At 37.8% G+C, this 20,842-nt stretch overlaps 1 protein-coding gene across 1 annotated transcript in view; it reads right to left on the bottom strand.

Annotated features, from left to right (window-relative positions):
- chd6 (chromodomain helicase DNA binding protein 6) overlaps positions 1-20,842 on the bottom strand; it is an 80,132-nt gene that overhangs the window by 49,206 nt on the left and 10,084 nt on the right. Inside the window, exons 3-13 of the mRNA XM_053315615.1 lie at positions 19,383-19,536; positions 17,756-17,905; positions 16,012-16,077; positions 15,678-15,724; positions 13,108-13,225; positions 11,119-11,205; positions 10,824-10,961; positions 6,200-6,321; positions 4,098-4,341; positions 1,954-2,130; positions 245-388 (exon numbers count right to left, since the gene is read on the bottom strand). Of these exons, the coding sequence (XP_053171590.1) occupies positions 245-388; positions 1,954-2,130; positions 4,098-4,341; positions 6,200-6,321; positions 10,824-10,961; positions 11,119-11,205; positions 13,108-13,225; positions 15,678-15,724; positions 16,012-16,077; positions 17,756-17,905; positions 19,383-19,536 (1,447 nt within the window). The remainder of the gene's footprint in view (positions 1-244; positions 389-1,953; positions 2,131-4,097; positions 4,342-6,199; positions 6,322-10,823; positions 10,962-11,118; positions 11,206-13,107; positions 13,226-15,677; positions 15,725-16,011; positions 16,078-17,755; positions 17,906-19,382; positions 19,537-20,842) is intronic.

The following is a 20,842-nucleotide window of genomic DNA, read 5'->3' as shown; positions in this document are numbered from 1 at the left end:
AGGAGAGGAGAGGAGAGGAGAGGAGAGGAGAGGAGAGGAGGGAAGGAGAGGAGAAGAGAGGAGAGGAGAGGAGAGGAGAGGAGAGGAGAGGAGAGGAGAGGAGAGGAGAGGAGAGGAAAGGAGGGAGAGAAGAGAAGAGAAGAGAAGAGGTGTTAATGTGACATGAATTTAAATGTTTATCTTCATACAGACAGCAAAGCACCTTTAAAATCTAAAAAAGGTAAAAAGGTTTTGTTGAAGGTACCTGCTCGTCTGTCTTGAGGTCTCCGAACTCTTCCAGGAAGCTGCTCTCGGAGGGAAACTGCAGCGGCTCCAGGAAGTTCAACAGACTGAACAACTCCTCCACCGAGTTCTGCAGAGGAGTTCCTGTCAGCAGAACCTTGTGTTCCTGTTAGAAACCATGCAGAACACAGGGAGAACGTTAGGAGAACGTTAGGAGAACATGAAACAGGAGGGAGACACAGAGGAAACAAGATTACAGGAATGAATAAGAAGAGACGAGTGTATAAATAAAGGTGCAAAATACTTATTAATAACAAATAATTCACTTTACTTATTTAATCTTTCTGCTAAATTGAGTCACAGAGAAATAAAATAATAATAAAGTTCAAATATGTTCATTTTATTCTCCACACACACTTCTGGGAACATTGTACAAACCACAGACTATTAAAACGTGTTTAAAAAGGACTTAAAATATATATATATATTTTTTTTTTCGTCTTTTAATTATTATTTTCTGATGTTTTATGTTTGGTTTAATTTTTTTTTTATCTGTCTTGTAGCACTTTGAGTTTTGTTTTTCAAATGTAAAGCCCTTTATAAATAAAATGTATTACTAATATTATTACTTACATTTATTTCTTGGACATTTATGCTTTATTCCATTTACCTCTGAAGTTGGAAGTAGAAAAGATAATCTAGTAAACAATGTTACGATTTTTATTACATATTTTTTACTATTATTGTTCTTTATTCTTTGTTTTATTGCTGCTCTTTTATTTTTACCGTCCACTTTGCCTCTGTAATAATATACATTTCCTCATTGTGAGACTAATAAAGGGAAATATTTGATCTTATCAGCATGTCGGCTCTGTGTGTACGACTGATTTAACGAGATATAAATAAAACAAAAGTGCTTAAAAATAAAAAACAGGATATTTGAAATCGACCTCCGACTGTCAGAGTCATAAATCTGACTTCAGGGGTCATCTCAGTTTAAATTTACGACTGGGAACTCAGAAATTATGACTTCCAATGACAAATGGAGCAAACCATTACCGTAACTCTGACGGCCGACTCTTACGTCAAATTTACATTTGAGAGCTACAAAAACACCATATAAACATTTAATTTGGCCCACAGTAAACAAAAATGGAAATATTATTATTATTTTGTGCAGCTGATGCACCTTTTTATATTTGTTAATGTACAAATTTGACCCTTACATACTGTTCAGGGTCTAATTTGACCCATGTTTTAATTAAAAACTTAAATTTTAGCTTGAAATTTGATGACTTATCCTCATGTGATCCAGACTATACAAAAATGGAAATATTTTACAGCTTCCTAAAAAAGTTTTTAGCCCCCGAGTTAGCCGCTGAGCTAGCAGCTGAGTTAGCCACTGAGTTAGCCGCCGAGCTAGTAGCCGAGCTAGCAGTTAGCTAGTTAGCAGCAGAAAGCTCTCAGACATAGCGTCCATGTTTCTGGTAGAGGTGGTGACTTTGATTGACAGGTGACACTTGGTAGGGGGTGGGGTTTCAGCGAACTCTGAGGCCACGCCCACAGCGTTTGGGAGCAGAGAGAAGAGGCTGATTTTTACACAACTTTGAAGCCTAATTTCATATATTTGGTGATTTTTTTTAATCATTCAAATTTGGCAGGGTAGCTTAGGATAGACCTTACACATACACACACACACACACACACACACACACACACACACATACTGACCAGGTTCATGAGCTTGAGTCCCTCCAGCAGTTTGCAGTTCCTGTTCTTCAGTCGGTGAGCCTCGTCGATCACAACGCAGCGCCAGTGCAGCTTCTTGAGCTCGGGACAGTCGGCCATGATCATCTCGAAGGTGGTGATCAAGCCGTGAAACTTTAACACGCCTGGAATAGTGTTACCCTGAGGAGAGGAAGAGAGGAAGAAGAGGAGGAAGAGGAGTATTTAATGGGAATCTGTGTATCAATCAAGCAGAGCACCTTTATTATATTTCCTCCCTTCTCTTGTAACCTTCCACTTAATGCTCCAAACGTCCCCTAAAAGTCATTAAACTGCCTAAAAGCTGAGTTTATCAGGCGAGACCAAGATGAATATCCACTCCCCTGTTGGATGTGTGTGTGTGTGTGTGTGTGTGAAGCCGCGGTTTAAAATATGACGTTATAACATTTTTAAAGCAGGTAAAATGTCAGAGATGCTGATCAGTTTTCGTGTCGTCCTCCCGGGTCAAATCGACCCCGTCTGTTTTGACTGTTCCTTCTTTCGCTTCTTCTTTTCCTTTCTCACTCCCTCCTTCTCTCTTTCCTTCCTTCTTTCCTTCCCTCTTTCCTTTCTTCCTTCCTACCTTCCCTCCTGCTTTCCTCTGTCCTTCTTTCCTTCCTTCTTCCTTTCCTCTTTTCCTTTCTCCCTCCCTCCTTCTTTCCTTCCTTCTTCCTTTCCTCTTTTCCTTTCTCCCTCTTTCTTTCCTTCCTTCTTTCCTTTCTCCCTCTTTCTTTCCTTCCTTCCTTCCTTTCTTCTTTCCTACCTTCCCTCTTTCTTTCCTTCCTTCTTCCTTTCCTCTTTTCCTTTCTCCCTCCCTCTTTACTTCCTTCTTTCCTTCCTTCCTTCCTCCCCTCCTTCCTTCCTACCTTCCCTCCTTCTTTCCTTCCTTCTTCCTTTCCTCTTTTCCTTTCTCCCTCCCTCTTTCCTTCCTTCTTTCCTTCCTTCCCTCCTTCACCCTTTTTGTGTATCAGATACTAAACTACATCCACACTGCTGCTGTATTTAAGCCGTTACTCTCAACTATGTCCTCATATCACACATCTGTTCAAGACTCTCAAAACACCCCTTCACAATAAAGTTCCTGTGTATCTGTGTGTGTGTGTGTGTGTATCTGTGTGTGTGTGTGTGTGTGTGTGTGACCTTGTAGTTATCTTTTAACCTTTTTAACTCCCTAAACTCAGCAGAAACACAGACGCTGACCTCAGTGATAAATGAACAGAGCAGTCTTTCATTCACACAGTTCTAATATCACACACACTTGTATCTTTTTGTCAATAAACAGATAAATAGTTTATCACACTGCAGAAACTACAAAATGTTTCAACTCTCTGCACAAACATCTCCACACTGACTGCAGAGAAGAGTTTGAACTTTAATAACTCTTCATTTATTAGTAATTAAAGCTAAAACTAAGAATTATCTTCCTTAAAAGCCTACTTTATTAGTCAAACACATATTACTCTCTTTAACACCTGTGAAGCACTTTTATTTTGAAAAGTGCTATTTAAATGAAGATTATTATTTGCACATTTGCACTCCTTCTTCTTTCCTCAATCCTCCTTTTCTTCCTTCTTCCTTCCTCCCTCCTTCCTTCCTCCCCTTCCTTCCTTCCTTCTTCCACCCTTCCTTCCTTCTTCCTCCCTTCCTTCCTTCTTCCTCCCTTCCTTCTTCCTTCCTCCCTCCCTTCCTTCTTCCTTCCTCCCTTCTTCCTCCCTTTTTCTTCTTCCCTTCCTTCCTTCTTCCTCCCTTCCTTCCTTCATCCTCCCTCCCTCCCTCCCTTCCTTCCTTCCTTCCTTCCTTCTTCCTTCCTCAATCCCTCCCTCCTTTCCTTCCTTCTTCCTTTCTTCCTTCCTTCTTCCTCCCTTCGGGTTAAAAAGAACTCAGCTTTATATTTTTCGAGGAGCTTCATGTTGCAGAAGAAAACGCCCACTCACTCTACCTGTGGATCTATTTATAATTTTATAAAGAACATCACACAGCTGACTCATCCAGCAGCTGACGGACTGACACACACACACACACACACACACTCACACCCACACACACACACACACACACACACACACACACACACACACACACACACACACACACACACACTCCCTTCCTACCTGTGCGTCCCGGTGAAACATCTCGTACTGCAGGATCATCTGCCGGCTGATCTGCGAGCCGTGATACACGATGACGTTCATGTGCGTCCACGTGCGAAACTCCCGCTCCCAGTTTGTGATGGTGGACAGCGGAGCGATGATGAGGAAGGGTCCGCGGATCCCCATGCTGAAGATCTCGTACAGGAAGGTGATGGACTGGATCGTCTTTCCCAAACCCATCTCATCGGCTAGGATGCAGTTTTTTCTGGAAGAAGGAGAGAAAGAAGGAAAATAAGAGAGAAATGTCTAAAAAGAGAGGAAACGCAGATTTGTCTTCACATGACACTCTATAATATTTATAAGAATTCAGCATTTCCGAAAAATATAAATGAGTTGTAGGAGAAAAACAAGGAAGGAAGGAATGAGGAAGGAAAGGAGTAAGGAGGGAGGGAGAGAAGGAAGGAAGGAAGGAAGGAAGGAATAAAGGAGGGAAGGAATGAGGAAGGAAAGGAGTAAGGAGGGAGGGAGAGAAGGAAGGAAAGGAGGAAGGAAGGGAGGATGGAAAGGTGGAAGGAAGGAAGGAAGGAAGGAAGGAATGAGGCAGGAAAGGAGTAAGGAGGGAGGGAGAGAGAGAAGGAAAGGAAGGAAGGAAGGAGGGAAGGAATGAGGAAGGAAAGGAGTAAGGAGGGAGGAGGAAGGAAGGAAGGAAGGAAGGAAAGGAGGAAGGAAGAGAATGAAGGAAGGAAGGAAGTGAGGAAAGAAGGAAGGGATGAAGGAAAGGTGGAAGGAGAGAGGGAGGGAGGAATAGAGAAAGGAAAGAAGGAGGGAGAAAGGAAGGAAGGAAGAAAGGATAGAAGGAAGGAAGAAAAAGGACGAGAGGAAGGAAAGGAATAAAGAGAGAGGTAGGAAAAGAGGAAGGAAAGGAGGAAGGAAGGAAGGAAGGAATCTTATAACAATGATTTGAAATTAATTTTAAATGAGTGATTTGTGTCAAAGCCTCTAATCAGTGAGAAGTTAGAGTGTCTATCATCAGTTTTCTACTTTATAAAAACACTAAGTAAGTCATATATGTTCGATCTTATAAAGAAGACAGGCATCTGTGTAATTAATAAAGTTGTATCATGTTAGTAAAACTCAATAAACTTGACTTTATGAAGTTCAGAGCTGCTGTAAGCTTGTTTGAGTTTGATGGAGTCATTCTCAGTTCTTATGAAACATCCAGAGAGCAGAGTGAGTCATGAGTGTTTGTTCATCTTCAGCCTCACATGAACTCATGAAGACGTCACTCTGACTTCACACTCTGTCACTGTATCAGGGTTACTGGGTTTATTAGTAAGAAGACTCTTTATTAAGATTCATTTATTTATTTTTTATTTATTATTTTTATTATTTCTATTATTATTATTTTTAACTGTATTTTTTGTGTGTTTGTTTTTTTATGCATTTTATTATTTTATTTTAATTTTTACGTTTACTTTACTATCTCTTTTCTTTCTTTATTTTTTGTTAATTTTATTTATTTACTTATTTTTTATCTTTATTTTTTGTGTGTGTTTGTTTTTATTTTATTTTATTATTTTATTTTAATTTTTACGTTTACTATCTTTTTTCTTTATTTCTTTCTTTCTTTTTTGTTAATTTTATTTATTTATTTATTTATTTTTTTTGTGTTTATTTTAATTTTTTAATTTATTTTTTTACATTTTTACTATCTCTTTTCTTTCTTTCTTTCTTTCTTTATTTTTTATAAATTTTATTTATCTACTTATTATTATTTTTTTACAGTTAATTGTATATTTATTTTTATCTACTGTGTTTCTGTTTGATTATCATTATTATTGCTATTATAATTACCTATATGTGCCTTCTTGTTCTATATTGTTCTCTGTAAAACTAACAAAATATAATAAAAAAATGTTTAAAAAAAAAAATAAAAAAAAATAAGACTCTTTATGTTCATGTCACATTTGTTATTCACAGTTTTAAGTTAAATTTGAGTTTCAGTTCACCATAATAACTTTAATAGCAGTTTAAACCACAGATTAAACAGTTTAGACTGGTTTCATTGTGTGTGTGTGTGTGTGTGTGTGTGTGTGTGTGTGTGTGTGTGTGTGTGTATTCACCTGTTGTACCAGTTGAACAGTAACCAGTTCATTCCCTCTAACTGGTATTCTCTGAGCTGGTTTCCATTCCTGTAATCTCTGGAGCGCTCCAACTTCTGCCATTTCTCTGGAGGAGGACGCTCCTGGGAACACACACACACACACACACACACACACACACACACACACACACACACACACACACACACACACACACACACACACACACACACACACAACACACACACACACACACACACACACACACACACACACACACACATACACAGTTATAGCTCTTATTCTGTTAGAGTTATATTATTAATAAGAGGTTTTATGACTTCCTGTTTTAATCCTTCATAATTACCAAACACACTACAAACGAACATCTGTCAGATCAAAGTTGGATTATTCAAAAACTAATTACAAGCAACTTATTAGATGATATGAAAAGGTATTTATATCTCCAGGCTATGCAGACTTTATCAAAAAAAAGAAAAAAGAACAAGATCGCATATTAAATGTATTTGGTTCCTCTGGTACAAGAAGGCGACGAGTGAATTATCCCACTTTTTCTTTTTTTTTAAAAGGTAAGAAATGACTCAGTCTTTTATTTTGAAGGTCTAATGGACAACTAATAAAATAAGTGGAGCCATAGATTGTTTTAACAACTAGTTTTAAAAAGAAACCACAGAAAATGAACATGAATAATTTGCAGATAATTGAAGCAGTCATTTTATATTCAGTCTCCTACAAAGTAAAAGTCCTGTTAGACTGTAAAATATACTGTATAATAACTGTTAACTGTTATAAACCTAACTTCTCTGAATGGCTTCTCCTGTAGTTTCTGGTCTAGGCTTTAACCTTCCTGTCGTCCTCCCGGGTCAAATTGACCCCATCTGTTTTGACTGTTCCTTCTTTCCTTCCTTCCTACCTCCTACCTTCCTTTCTCCCTCCTTCTTTCCTTTCCTCCCTCCCTCCTACCTTCCTTCCTTCTTTCCTCTGTCCTTCCTTTCTTTCCTCCCTCCCTCCTACATTCCTACCTCCCTCCTACCTTCCTTCCTCCCTTCTTTCCGTCCTTTCCATCCTTCCTTCCTTCTTTCCTCTGTCCTTCCTTCCTTCCTCCCTCCTTCCTTCCTCCATTCTTCCTTCCTTCCTTCCTTTCCTGTCTTCCTCCCTCCTTCCTTCTTCCTTCCCTTCTTCCCTCCCTGCCTTCCTTCCTTGACTCGAGGACAACAGGAGGGTTAAATGATTAATTGAAATGGTATCTCCCAATACTCCCAATATGTCTGACTGCTGATTTTAAATATCAATATAAGGAGTTATAGTATTTATTAAAGATCATGTGTGTGAAAATACCGCCTTAAATGAAATGAAATCATCCTCAAACCCCCCCCCCCCCCCCCCCCCACTATAATCATTTTAAAATATAATGTGAAACAGTGAAGAACAGATGAGGAAATGTTTTACATGGATTTAATTGCAAGGTTTTGTTTTTTTAAACCCTCGATGTCACCTCTTAAAAACAAACAGTAACTCTGCTAAAAACTGAGCTTGAGAAGAAAAACACTCATTAACACTGAAACAGAAACACCGAGGTTCAGACGGTGAATAAGGAGAGGAGAGAGAGTTTTAGTTATGAAATATATCCCTCCTACCTTCCTCTCTCTTTCCTCCTTCCTTTCCTCCCTTCCTTCTTTCTTCCCTCCCTCCTACCTTCCTTCCTTCTTTCCTCCGTCCTTCCTTCCTTCCTTTCCTCCCACCTACCTTCCTTCCTTCCCACCTACCTTCCTTCCTTCCTTCTTCCCTCCCTCCTACCTTCCTTCCTTCCTTCCTCCCTCCTTCCTTCCTTCCTTTCCTCCCTCCCACCTACCTTCCTTCCTTTCCTCCCTCCCACCTACCTTCCTTCTTTCCTCATCCTTCCTTCCCTCCCTCCCTCCCTCCCTCCCTCCCTCTCTTCTTTACTTCCTTCCTTCCTTCCCTTCCCTTCTTTCTCCCTGGAGGGAGGGAGGAAGGATGGAAAGGAGGGAAGGGAGGAAGGAAGAAGGGCAAAAGAAGGAAGGAAAGAAGGGAGGAAGGAAAGAAGGAGGATGGAAAGGAGGGAGGAAGGACGGAAGGAAAGAAGGGAGGAAGGAAAGGAGGGAGGGAGGGAGGAAGGAAAGTAGGACGGAAGAAAGGGGGATGGAGGACGGAAAGAAGGAAGGAAGGAAAGAGAGAAGGAGGGAGGGAGGAAGGACAGACAGAAGGAAGGAAGGGAGGAAGGTTTTAGTTATGAAATATAAAAAAACACAATGTTGTTCTGCTGTTTCTCGTTTTTCATCAGCTTCATCAAACTAAACTCTAAACTCTAAACTGTAAATGTTTTCACTCAGTATTTATCCAGACCTCTGAATCACTGCAAACACTTCTACCAACCAACTCTGTCAGCATTTCACATGAATCCAGGCGTCCCACTCTTTACTTGGAATCATTCTCCAGGACATCACGCTGTGCAGATGTGTCATTTCCTAAACTCTATATTTATTCCTCTCCTGCCCTCCAGAAGTCTTATTTAAAGAATACCGTGTAAAGTGAATTCAGACATTTTCTTCTAAACACATTAAATAGGTCATAAATGTATTTCTAAAAAAGGTGTAAAAAGCATTTCAACCATTTAGATTTGAATTGTGGAGCTAGGCTTCAAAAACTGTGTTTCAAGATTTCTGTGTTCAGGATTTAGTGATTAGCATAAACCCGCCCCTGCTGCTGTAGAGGTATGAATACATTCAGCACACACTACTACTACTACAGTCTACAGTTAGCTGAGTTAGCTGCTGAGCTAGCAGCTGAGCTAATGGCCGAGTTAGCCGCTGAGCTAACCGCTGAGTTAGCCGCCGAGCTAGCCGTTGAGTTAGCCGCCGAGCTAACTGCTGAGTTAGCCGCCGAGCTAGCCGTTGAGTTAGCCGCTGAGATAACTGCAGAGCTAGCAGCAGAAAGCTCTCAGACGTAGCGTTTTTACCATAGACTGTATATAAGAAACTGTTTTTACACAACTTTGAAGCCTAATTTCATATATTTGGTGATTTTTTTAATCATTCAAATTTGGCAGGGTGGTTAACAACACACTTTTCTGTGGTATGTCAAACTCAGAACACATATTTATTCTTACTTTACACAGACTTTAATGAAGCTTTCAGAGAGAGAATCATTTTGTAGTTTAAGCTTTTTGTTGATGGAGGAAAAAATGTTGGCAATCACATTAGATAATGATGAAGATGAATGATGAATAAACTGTATTTTTTGAATGGTGGTTTTTTAGATTGTTATAAATATGAGTCAAACACTCAACAAAAGTGTGAATCAGCTGCTCAAAAGTTGAAATATTTCCTTTTTTCTGGCTAAAAGAAAAGTTTTTAAGGTTAATTTTCTTCTCTAAAATATAAAAAAGGGTCAAATTAGACTCTGTATTTCAGTATATGAGGGTTAAAACAGCAATCAGGTGTTCATATAAAAGTTAAAACATGTTTTTCTAGCTGTAATCATTCCTCCTGTTCATACTCATCATTCAAAGACTTCATGAAGTGCTTTCAGTGAAAGTGACGGAGGACAAAATCTACAATTTTCATTTTTTTTTCATATTCAGAAGTTTAAAAGCAAACACGAGGCTGCTGCTGTCCTAATGACTCAAATATAAGAGGACATTTTCCAGAGTTAGAGCCTTTTCAGCTCTAATTTCCCTCTTTTAACGACTGTCCTTCCTCTGCAGCGACATGAGGAAAACACAAAAAGGGAATTCTGCACAAAAAAAAAAGCTTTTATTTTGAAAGGCACCCTTTTGATTTTAACAAATTAAAAGCTCAAGCCTCATGCAAGCTGCAGATAAACCTTTAAATACATTTTTTACACCAATTAAAGAGTTTAGAGTTTGTTCCCCATCACTCACACGCTGCAAGAACATTTAGGGGAGAATCTTTTTATGGTCAGTATGAGACGAAAAAACCAATACAGCAAATAAAACCTCCTTCTAAATCTCCATAAGAGCACTTTACTGTTACTTTAAGATATGCTTATAAAATGATGAACTTAACTTTAAAATTGTTTTGCTTTAATTTCAACCTGTTGAACAAATATGTATGAGGTCAAGTTGTATCTGTGTGTTATTGCACTGTGCAGTTAGTTTATCATTTAGAGTTTATATAGGCTACTACTTAATGAACTAGAACTGATTTAGCACATTTTGCACCCTGATTTTATACATTTTGCACACAGCTGGCAACTCTTCTTCTTTCTTCTGTGTTTTATCTTGTTATTTATGAGTATGTTGTGGTGCGAGCTGTCAAATGAATTGCCCTTCATGGGATTAATATATTTGTCTTGAATCTTTGAATCTTTTTTATTTAATTAAAAGTAATATTTCACCTGCTAAAAATGGCACTAAACAGATGAATATTTGGTTATTTCTCTTCACACAGTAAATTATGAATATGGTAGTTTTCAAAACTAGAGTTATAAAGTGACACAAAAGTACTACAAACGTTTTCCACCTTTACCAGAATCTGATAAAAGCTCCTCTCTTCTTGAAAGTGAACCTGAACTACTATTTCTGCCCCTCTCTGTGTTTACAGTAGTATTATTTTAACTCTCCCTCTGTCGTGTTTCTACTCACCATGTGTCTGAGGTCTGGCGGCAGTTTCTGAATCCCCTCAAACTCTTTGATTTTCTCTGGGTCCAGGTCCTCCTGCAGTTCCCACGTCGCCTCCTCGTAGGAGAGACTGCACCACTTAACGAGGTAATGAGTGACCTCCTTAAAGAAAAGACAGAAAACAATCACTGTGTGTGTGTGTGTGTGTGTGTGTGTGTGTGTGTGTGTGTGTGTGTGTGTGTGTGTGTGTGTCTGGGCCGCAGCAACATTAAAACCAGACAAACAACAAGCTCTGACAACACTGTGTTTGTGAACCTACCTCTCCCGTCTCCGTATCCGTGGTAACAGCCACCTCCAGCACCCGGTCCACCTCTACGTAGTCTGGATTAAATATGTCTTCATCGGGCTGGAAAAGGGGGATAAAGAGAGGAAGAGAGGAAGAGATTATTTATTAATGATGCAGTTAGAGCAGGGGTGTCAAACTCATTTTCATTCAAGGGCCACATAATGCCCAATTTAATCTCACGTGGGCCAAATCATTAAAAAGAAGGAAGGAAGGAAGGAAGGAAGGAAGGAAGAAAAGAAGAAAAGGAGGAAGGACAGATAGAAGGAAGAAAGTAAGGAAAAGAAGGAGGAGAAAGAAGAGTAGACAGGAATGAAAGACGGAAGGAAGGAGGGAAGGAAGGAAGGAAAATAAGACAGGAAGGAAGGAAGAAAAAGAAGACATGAATGAATGAAGGAAGGAAGGAAGGAAGGAAGGAAGGAAGGAAGAAAAGAAGAAAGGGAGGAAGGACAGATAGAAGGAAGAAAAGAAGGAGGAGAAAGAAGAGTAGACAGGAAGGAAGGAAGGAAGGAAGGAAGGAAGGGAGGGAGGAAGGACAGATAGAAGGAAGAAAGTAAGGAAAAGAAGGAGGAGAAAGAAGAGTAGTCAGGAATGAAAGACGGAAGGAAGGAAGGAAGGAAGGAGGAGAAAGAAGAGTAGACAGGAATGAAAGACGGAAGGAAGGAAGGAAGGAAGGAAGGAAGGAAGGAAGGAAGGAAGGAAATAAGACATGAATGAAGGAAGGAAGGAAGGAAGGACAGATAGAAGGAAGACAGTAAGGAAAAGAAGACAGAAAGGAAGGTAGGGAGGAATAAGGAAAGTGGGCTGGATTAGACACCTCAGCGGGCCGGATCTGGGCCACGGGCCGCATGTTTGACATCCCTGAGTTAGAGGATCATGTTCAGAGAGCGATAATGTGAATTTAAAATAAGCCAAAAAGGTAAAATGATCCTAAAAATACTGTAAATATAAGAATATAGTGGAGATATAATCATTTAACAGTGTAATTGTCTTTATATAGGGATTCTGCTTATTGTGTATTAGTCTATTAATATTGTATTATATAAAGCACCTTGTAACTTTGGTTTTGAAAGGTACTATAGAAATAAAGTTTATCATTATAATTATTACTATTATTATGACAGAATAGATAAAAGGAGGCCTTGAGCTTCAGCTTCAGTTTATTCCTTTCTTCAGTAACTGAGTGAGTTTGTGTTTCATTGTGTGAAATGAATCAGTGTAAACATGTTTTGTCAGATGCATACTGGGGTTATTATAGTTCACTAAAAGTAAGATAAAAACTAAAACTAGCAGTGACAAAATAATTTAATTAACTGAAATCAAAATAAAAATGAAAACTAAATAAAAAACTAAAATGAACTAACTAAAATGAAACTCAAAATGAAACTAATTTTCTCTTTTTGTTACTGTTTCCTGTTCAGTTTGACTTCTTCTAACACCTTGAAAACTAAAACTAGGACTAAAACTAAATAAAACCTGAACTCAAACAGCTTCATCACTTGTTAAACTAACTCAAACTACACTGAAATAATAAATACAAACTGAAAAACTAAATAAATAAAATAAAATAATGATATATAATTTTTTAAACTATAATAACACTGTTGCATACACACACATATTATCTTATTATGTATAACTAAAATAAACTATTCAATCATTCACTTATTATTATATATATTATTATTATTATTATTATAAATCTAACTTTATATTTGTCTATATTTGTAAAGCAATCTCAAAAAAACTGCTCTGTTTAAGCTTTGATAGAGAAACGATGCATGGCTGAATGATGCTGTGATGATGTCATGCTGTCGTCATGGTTACGGCATATTGGGAGTTAACCTGTTGATGAATGTGTTCATATAATATAAAAATACAAACTTTGTGATTTGAGTCAAAAAGAGGAACAACAGGCTTTTATAGCTCGAGTCGAGTCGATAAAGACGGCGTTGCCATGGTTACCTCAGCGAACAGGTGTTTCATCTGAGCCTGTTTGGTCCTGAAGCGTTTTATCTTCTGGTGGATTCGGGGATCTTTCTCAAGCTCCTCCAGAGTCGCCCATTTGCAGTGCAGGTAGGAACTGAAGTAACACACACACACACACACACACACACACACACACACACACACACACACACACACACACACACACACACACACAAAATGTATTATTTAGCAGGTTATAAATATTTAAAACTCAATAAAAAAGTATTAATCAGAACATAAGAAAGCTTAAAGCTGGATGTGTATAAATGAAAGCAGCCAGTCTGTCGTAATCTCTGCACAACTAAATGACTCATTTGAGAAAAAAAAGGCCAGAATTTGCATTTTCAGGTCAGTGTTGGTGCTTTTCATTTATTTATTTATTAATTATTTTAGTACAGAGCCAAAAATAGCCGACCATGAGCTTGATTAGAGCTTATTAGTCCCTGTGAATAAAACAAACTGAAGTTATCATTTAGTCTCTGTGAAACATAATTCATCAGGTTTATGGTTCAGATCTCAGACGAGCCTCAAAATATAATATAAATATATACAAATATATATCAAATATCTGTTTTCAGGATTAAGTTGCATTCAGCAAATATGACTGAATATCAAAATAGACATTAATGAATAACATTTTATTTATATAGCACCTTTTAATACAGACTACTGGATTAAAAGTGCTTAAAAAGTTAGTGACAAAATACATAAAAAATAATGATAAAAATGTAAAAAATAAATAAATAAAAATAAAATAAAAAATATAATAAAATAATAAAAAAATAAGAACAATTTAAAGACAAAACTGGAGACCAATGCACGCAAGAGAAAAAAATAATGAAAATAATTTAATATTTAAATTAAATAAATAAAAACAAATAATTAAATATATAAAAAATATCCAAAAAATAAGTAAAATAAGAGAATAACAGAAAATATTTATTAAAAAAGTTAAGAGTTAAACAAAAAAGGTTAAAATAGATTTAAAAAGACAAAATAAAATTAAAATAGAAGATGAAATTTAATAAAAAATCTGGACTAAGAGAGAGATTAAACAGCAAAAGAAAAAGACAAATAAAATTAATAAAGAAGATAAAACTATAGAATAAGAAGCAATGGATTAATGATATAAAATAAAAAATAAAAACATGACTGTGATCTTTTTGTCCAACCGGTCAGAAAAAGATATTTTGGGGTTAATTGAGAGACAATATGTTTTTAATGTCGTCCTTTAGACCGTTTTGGGAATGATTATTATCTTTGAGTAACATACATCACTTATATCCTACAGATAAAGTGGAACAAAGTAAAATATACACAGAAGAAGAAGAATCCCCTAATCATTAAGTCAATAGGGGGAAAATAATAAAGCAGGCGTTGCCATGGTTACAGTTCCACACGGTTCCATCTATAAATGGGCTGATATAAAGTGTCACTGCGGTGCGTTCACAGACAGCGCTGCCTATGCATGATGTGATAATACATTATGTACACTAACTCCTTACAAATGTTAATAGTTGAGCCACTTATTCTTCTAACTTTATAATTTACGCATAAATTAATTTAAAGTTGTGGAAAAAGTAAAGCATTAGCATCCATTCAAGCTAAACTTATTATGTTTTATTCATGACCCCTGAGAATAAATTATGATCATAATAATGGGTGTGTGTGTGTATATGTGTGTGTGTGTGTGTGTGTGTGTGTGTGTGTGTATGTGTGTGTCGGATCTTTCTAAAGAGAAACAAAGCAGCGGAAGAAACCAGACGCTGGTCTCCAGAGATCCTCCGACTGGCTGTTAAAGTAGAGTCTGATTTAAGAGGATAAAAAACTCTGTAACTCTGGAGAACAGAGCTTAAATAACAGCCTGTGTGTGTGTGTGTGTGTGTGTGTGTGTGTGTGTGTGTGTGTGTGTGTGTGTGTGTGTGTGTGTGTGTGTGTGCAAAGTCTTTAACTGGGAGTAATCAATGTCGTATAAACTACTAACTAAGGTTGCTCGATTAATCTAAATTTGATGATTTGGTGATTACAATTTTGGGGCCAAACAATCTCAAAACTAATAAAATCGGGGGGGGGAAACGATTTTTGGGTTTTTTTTGTCATTTTTCCCTCCCGTTTTGTCTTTTCTCCCGGGAATCTCCCGTAATTTACAGCCCTAACTTTGTTTGGTAATTATAATGAGAAGCGCACAATAACAAAGGTTTTATTTTGAAAAGCTTAGACAGGAAGCCGCCGCAGCTCGGTTAGTTTGACAGAAGCTGAAACACACAGCGAGATGTTTTAACTGCGTCAGACAATAGTGCTGGGTGGTATGACCAAAAATGTATATCACGGTATTTTTCAAAATAAAAGCGGTTTCACGGTATATAACGGAATTTATTTTTCATGCATAATCAGCTGTTCACAACATCTTCTACTAGTTGAGAGAGGAACTACTACTCTACTGAAGTAGATTGACTTAGGATGGACTATTTTACTGTCATGATGAGTCAATATTAGTAATATCAGAGCTGCTAACATTCCCATTTTTCCCGGGTTTGGACACTCACAAATTTCTGTACTTGACATAAAATTCCTCGGCCTCCTCTGCTTGGTCCTCTGATGATGCTGATGTCTAGAGACGGAGAAAGAGAGAGAGAGAGAGAGAGAGAGAGAGAGAGAGGGAGAGACAGAGAAAGAGAGAGAGAGAGAGAGAGAAGGAGAGAGACGGGGGGGGCGGAGAGATAGAGAGAGAGAGGAGTAGATTTTAGCATGAGGCAGAAATAAACTCAACATATTAAACGTCTAATCCATACAGAAATATTGAATCCATTCATGAAATAAGTGTGTGTGTGTATGTGTGTGTGCGTGTGTGTGTGTGTGTGTGTGTGTGTGTGTGTTCACCTCTTTCTTCACTGGTCTGACTGAAAGAATTTTCTCAATGATGTTGGCCTCATCCTCCGGTGGCTCCTAAAAGAGAGAGAGAGAGAGAGAGAGAGAGACAGAGAGAGAGCGAGAGAGAGAGAGAGAGAGAGCGAGCGAGCGAGAGAGAGACAGACAGACAGACAGACAGAGAGAGAGACGGATGCATGAAGGACAATATTCATGCAGCAGGAGATTTAATAAAAACTTATATTGAAAGCAAGCACTTACAAGAGTCTCTCACTGAATATAAAACTATATAAAACACCAAAACTTATCAGAAATGATATGGTGACTCATTATACTCAAAAATACTCATTTTCAGAATAAAAAGCAATAAAAAAGCAACAGAAGCACAAACAGAAAGCCACTAAGATGCTCGTAAACTTGAATCAACGCCTCTCTGGAACTGTTTCAACAAAAGAAAAAAAAGATCATTATAAGTTTGTAGCGGGACTGTTTTAGTTTTTAGCTTTGTGAACTTAACCCTCCTGTTGTCCTCGAGTCAAGGAAGGAAGGGAGGAGGGAGGAAGAAGGAAGGAAAGGAGGGAGGGAGGAAGGAAGAAGGAAGGAAGGGAGGGAAGAAGGAAGGATGGAAGGAAGGAAGAAGGAAGGGAAGAAGAAGGAAGGATGGAAGGAAGGAAGAAGGAAGGAAAGGAGGAAGAAGGAAGGAAGGAGGGAGGGAGGAAGGAAGGAAGAAGGATGGAAGGAAGGAAGAAGGAAGGAAAGGAGGGAGGGAGGAAGGAAGGGAGGAAGAAGGAAGAAAAGGAGGAAGAAGGAAGGAAAGCAGGGAGGAAGGAAGGAAGAAGGATGGAAGGAAGGAAGAAGGAAGGAATAGAGAAAGAAGGAAGGAAAGGAGGAAGAAGGAAGGAAAGGAGGGAGGGAGGAAGGAAGGGAGGAAGAAGGAAGGAAAGGAGGGAGGAAGGAAGGAAGGAAGGAAGGAAGGAACAGTCAAAACAGACGGGGTCAATTTGACCCGGGAGGACGACAGGAAGGTTAATGATCTGACTGTATTCGTTAGCTGTTAGTTGCACATGAATTTCGTTGCATGTTTTGTAAAATGACAATAAAAAAGAATCTAATCTATTCGCTTATTTATTAACTACAAGTAAAGTTTGCATGAATTATGGTTGTGCATATATTTGTTTACTTTGGAGTGAAGGATTTATTTTTCTGCAGTCTTTAGTTTTTACATTTATAGTTCATTTATTTCCAACATGTTATAAAGCTACAAAATAAAAGCACACTGTAGATAAACAACTAAATAATAATAACTATTCAATACTCAAAAAGGCTGCAGGATGAAGTATTAGCTACTTAAGCTAAGTTTGCATGAATCATCATTATGCATATGTTTGTTTTTCATTTTTACATTTATAGTTTGTTTATTTCTAACATGTTATAAACTTACAAAATAAAAGCACACTGTAGAATAATAACTATTCAATGTTTGCAAAGTCTGCAGGATGAAGTAAGAAGCTTCTCTAATCCTTCCCAACTTTTTTTAAACTTAATATTTGAAAAGTGATGCTACTGTTTTAACTTTTAAAAAATAATATTACAATACAAATATGCTATTAAAGCTACTTTTTATGTTTCCTTCCAGCTCATATCGGTCTGTCGAGAGTCTCCAAGACAGGAAAAGGAAGATTAAGGAGTAAAAAAAAGAAAAGTATAACACCAAAGTGAGCTATTCTTCTTCTTCTTCTCCTTCATCCTTTCTTACCTCCGCCTGCCAAGCCAGAGCCGTAGCGTTCAGCGCAGAAATCCGTCCGGTTCCCAGAACGGCGATCGTCTCTCCGTCGTCGTCGACAACCTTAAAATCCAAATCCTCGTTATACTTCCTCCTTTTGACCTGACGACCCGAACGCCGCTTCTGTAAAAAGGAAGAGAAGAAGAAGAAGAGAGAGAGACATAGCGGATGAATAAAAGAGAGGAAGAGGTGGAAAGTATAAAGAGAGGAAGGAAATAATACAATAAAGAGAATTAGTATGAATTGTGTGAGACAGGAAGTGGAGAGGTGAAGCGGAGGTGAAGATGGAAAGACGAAACAAAGAAGTGAAAGAGTAAAAAGTAGAAGGAGAGTAAAACAAAAGCACAGCAGAGAATAAAGGAAGGAAAAAGGAAATGTGTGACTGATACAGGATGTAATAATAATAATAATAAAGAAACAAAGAGAATCAAACAGGGACAGGAAGTGGAACAGTTTGCTGCTACTGAAACATTTATTATCATCTAAAAATAGAAATATAATATAAAAAATCTATTTTACTGAACATGCAGGAAGGAAACTATGAGATTAAATGTGTAAAAACAGAATTTACAGCATGTTTTATTATAAGTTTTAAGTATAAGTGATGAAATAAATGTGTTTAATCTCTTAATGTTGATGATTTCTGTATTTAAATGTTTATTCTCAACTACAGTGGATGTTATACTGTGTGAAATAATTATAATAATAATCAGGGTCAGTGATAAATAAGAGTTGGTAGATGAGAAATGAACAAATAACTTAAAAAATAGTTATAAAAACAGCATCAGGTTTGTTAACATGTTAATTTTTTTACCAAGGTGCCTTTTAACAGCTTTTATGTCTTTTAGTTTACACAGAGATCCTAAGTTACATTATTTCATCCTTCTATTCTATACTGTATGTATGTATTTATTTATATATAAAGGTAGAGTGGCAATAAATACACTTGAACTTGAACTATAGGACAAGTTATTAAATTACCGGCTTTAAAAATATAGGTTAAGTTGGTTTTTATTGCTTTTAACTTTCAAAATGGGTTAAATTTGCACAAAAATGAATATACTATACTATACTATACTATACTATACTATACTATACTATAAGCAAAATCATTACAGGCTTTAAAAATGTAGTTTAGGTTGTTTTTAACTTTCAAAATGGGGAAAATATGCACAAAAATAGATATATTATACTATACTATAGGAAAAGTCAAACATTAAAGCTTTAAAATTTAGTTTAAGTTGTTTTTAATTGCTTTTAACTGTCAAAATGGGTTCAATTTGTACAAAATCATACATTTCCACGCTTTAACAATGTATTTTAGATTGTTTTTTAATTACTTTTAACTGTCAAAATGGGGCAAATATGCACAAAAATAAAAATAATATAGTATACTATAGGAAAAGCCATACATTTGACGCTTTAACTAAGTAGTTTAGGTTGTTCTTAAAATTGCTTTCTACAATAGGGTTAAATTTGTTCCAATCAGTGTGTAAGTGTGTAAAACTAAACTATACCAACATGCTGTGAAGTTACACTTGATTAATTAAGCAGGTCAGACTAATTAACCCTACACTTCCTGGACCCCCCCCCCACTCACCGCGTTATCCAGGGGGTCTTGGCTGTCCTCTCCGCCCATGTTGAGGGCGGACATTGAGGTAGTGTCGTCACTCTCCGCTCCCTCCTGGACAGCCGGCTCCTGGTTTCTCCTCTTCCCCTTCTTCTTCTTCTCCACCGGTGCTGCGCCAGGATCTCTGAGGAGGAAGAGAGGAGGAAGAGAGGAGGAAGAGTAATTAGCAGCTCTGGTCGCCTGCAGCAGCATTTTTTTTTTATTATTTCAGAGGTTTATAGAAAATGCTTGTTGAGCTGGTTAATGTCTGGTGTAAATATAGTATCCAGGTAGCGTTATCGCCTCGTCGCCATGACAACAAACAACCAGTGCATAATAACAGAGAGGCAGCCAAATGGAGAAAGGTTGGACTCGTGATTCGAGTAAAAGGACCCAAAAAAAGATTTAGAATTGAATCGAATCGAGAGCTTAAAATAAAATAAATAAATAAATGAATCAGGAGGATTTGGGGAATCGTGACGTCGCTAATACCATGAGATGCTAAAGTTATACACATTCAGTCTGTCCCTCAAACTGTGTGTGTGTGTGTGTGTGTGTCTTTGTGTGTGTGTGAGAGTGTCTGTATGTGCGTCTGTGTGTATGTGTGTGTGTGTGAGAGAGTGTCTATATGTGTGTGTGTGTGTGTGTGAGAGTGTCTGTATATGTGTGTGTATGTGAGTCTGTGTGTGTGTATCTGTGTATGTGTGTCTATGTGTGTGAGAGTGTCTGTATCTGTGTATGTGTGTGTCTACATGTGTGAGTGTCTGCTTGTGTGTATGTGTGTGTGAGAGTGTCTGCATGTGTGTGTGTGTGTATGTATGTGTGTGTGTGCGTCTGTGTGTGTCTGTATGTGTGTGTGTGTGTGTGAAAGTGTCTGCATGTATGTGTGTGTGAGAGAGAGTGTCTGCATGTGTGTATGTGTGTGTGTGTCTGCATGTGTGTATGTGTGTGTGTGTGTGTGTGTGTGTGTGTGAGAGAGAGAGTGTCTGCATGTGTGTGTGTGTGTCTGCATGTGTGTATGTGTGTGAGTGTCTGCATGTGTGTGAGTGAGTGTCTGCATGTGTGTGTGTGTGAGTGTGTCTGCATGTGTGTGACTGTGTGTGTGTGTGTGTGTGTGTGTGAGAGAGAAAGTGTCTGCGTGTGTATCTGTGTGTGTGAGTGTGTAAGAGTGTCTGTGTATCTATGTGTGTGAGTGTGTGTGTGTGTGAGAGTGTCTGCATGCGTCTGTGTGTGTGTGTATGTATATGTGTGAGAGAAAGTCTCTGCATGTGTGTGTGTTTATCTCTCAGCATCTATATCACATGTAGCAGCTTCTTCTTCTTCTTCTTCTCTCTTTACTAAACATACAGTTTGACCCTGGTTTGACCTCCTTCATTTAACAGATTCCTCCCACTGAGACAGAGACACACTGTCTTCAGCTACAGCACCGATCACTGCTGAGCCTCACTATT

The sequence above is a fragment of the Scomber japonicus genome, chromosome 3 (genome assembly GCF_027409825.1).
Source record: "Scomber japonicus isolate fScoJap1 chromosome 3, fScoJap1.pri, whole genome shotgun sequence".
NCBI lineage: Eukaryota > Metazoa > Chordata > Actinopteri > Scombriformes > Scombridae > Scomber > Scomber japonicus.
The sequence above is the reverse complement of the archived record's forward strand: the minus strand, read 5'-3'. Positions and strand labels throughout refer to the sequence as shown.